Source organism: Anopheles aquasalis, chromosome 3 (genome assembly GCF_943734665.1).
Source record: "Anopheles aquasalis chromosome 3, idAnoAquaMG_Q_19, whole genome shotgun sequence".
In the NCBI taxonomy this organism is placed as follows: domain Eukaryota; kingdom Metazoa; phylum Arthropoda; class Insecta; order Diptera; family Culicidae; genus Anopheles; species Anopheles aquasalis.
The window spans coordinates 14,528,780-14,530,000 of NC_064878.1; the positions used below are offsets into that span (position 1 = coordinate 14,528,780).

Below are 1,221 nucleotides of genomic sequence, written 5' to 3' on the forward strand. Positions count from 1 at the left end.
AATCTCGACAACAGTTAAACAACGAATCCGTTCTTGTTCTCTCGTGTACCTGGCTTGTGTAGCCTTGCTTCGAATGGAGTTGATATTCGCAAACTGATCGCAAAGCACGTGTGTGAATCAAAGTGCCCACTGGCTGTTTCTTGGTGATCGTAGACCGTAGTGTGCGGTGGCATTTTCGCATTATTTTGTGCATACAACGAACAAAGGAAGCTTGTGTGATTGACAACGAGAAAGAGTTAGACGACGACAGTTTTTGGCGTTATCTGGCGGTGTGTTCTCGGTGCGCCCAAAAACGGCAATTTACGACCAACGGACCGGCAAGGCAGTGATGGCTTTGTCGCTGCTACAGGACGCGCAAACAGCAAGAGGTAAGCGAACAACATCAGCAACATCAATTGAGAATGGGTTTTCGGTTAAATTCGCAACGCACCACCAACGGTTGCCAACGTTACGGCGGCGCCAACCAGCCAGCCAGCGAGCTATTCTTTGTTCAACTTTTTGCCGCCACCGCGACGTCTCCCCGGTGTTCCGGTCGCAACATGTTTGCGCCGGAATCGTTCGATGGGATTTTAATTAGGAAGCGCAACACACGGTTGGTTTGCGGGAGTAATAGTAAGGCAGGAACTACAAAGCAAAACATTTCTTTATCGCGAATTCATTGAAGAATCGAGTGACGCGGAGCATCGCCACCGCAGAGCACTATGCAGTTCCTGTCCATTGATAAAAATCGGTACGGCATCCGCTATCGCGTTCGCTGTTGACCGTTAAAACCCCCGGAGGGGTTTCCTATTGACCAGTTTGCCACTTGGCCAAGGCCACCACTACGCGAAGGGCGCGCCCGAAAGTGAAACGGCATTCCGAGAAGCGAATTTTGCGCTGCCGCAAAATTGCCGACGGCAAATCAGCTTTTCGCGATTCCGGTCTAATCAAGCCATAGCGACCACGCAAACACAGACCCACCATTTCATGAATTGAAGGTGGTGGCTGATAGGAAAGGGTGTAGGGAGCATAAAACACACGCCCGAAACCGGAACAAGCGTGGGACGAAGCAAGAAGTAAACAAAACATAATTCCACTTCCTGCCCTTCATCATCACTACACGAGAGAGAGAAAGGGTTTTTGCACCTCTTTTACCGCCCCTTCCTCCCCCCCAGAACGCACACAAACGCAAACAAAGTTCCGCAATAAAAATGTTGCAACAATAATAATGGCCAAACGGAG

At 49.8% G+C, this 1,221-nt stretch overlaps 1 protein-coding gene across 1 annotated transcript in view; it reads left to right on the top strand.

The window, feature by feature from the left end:
• The first annotated feature begins 328 nt into the window (after positions 1-328).
• LOC126575796 (protein krueppel) overlaps positions 329-1,221 on the top strand; it is a 3,464-nt gene continuing 2,571 nt past the window's right edge. Inside the window, exon 1 of the mRNA XM_050236662.1 lies at positions 329-368. Coding sequence (XP_050092619.1) covers positions 329-368 — 40 coding nt within the window. The remainder of the gene's footprint in view (positions 369-1,221) is intronic.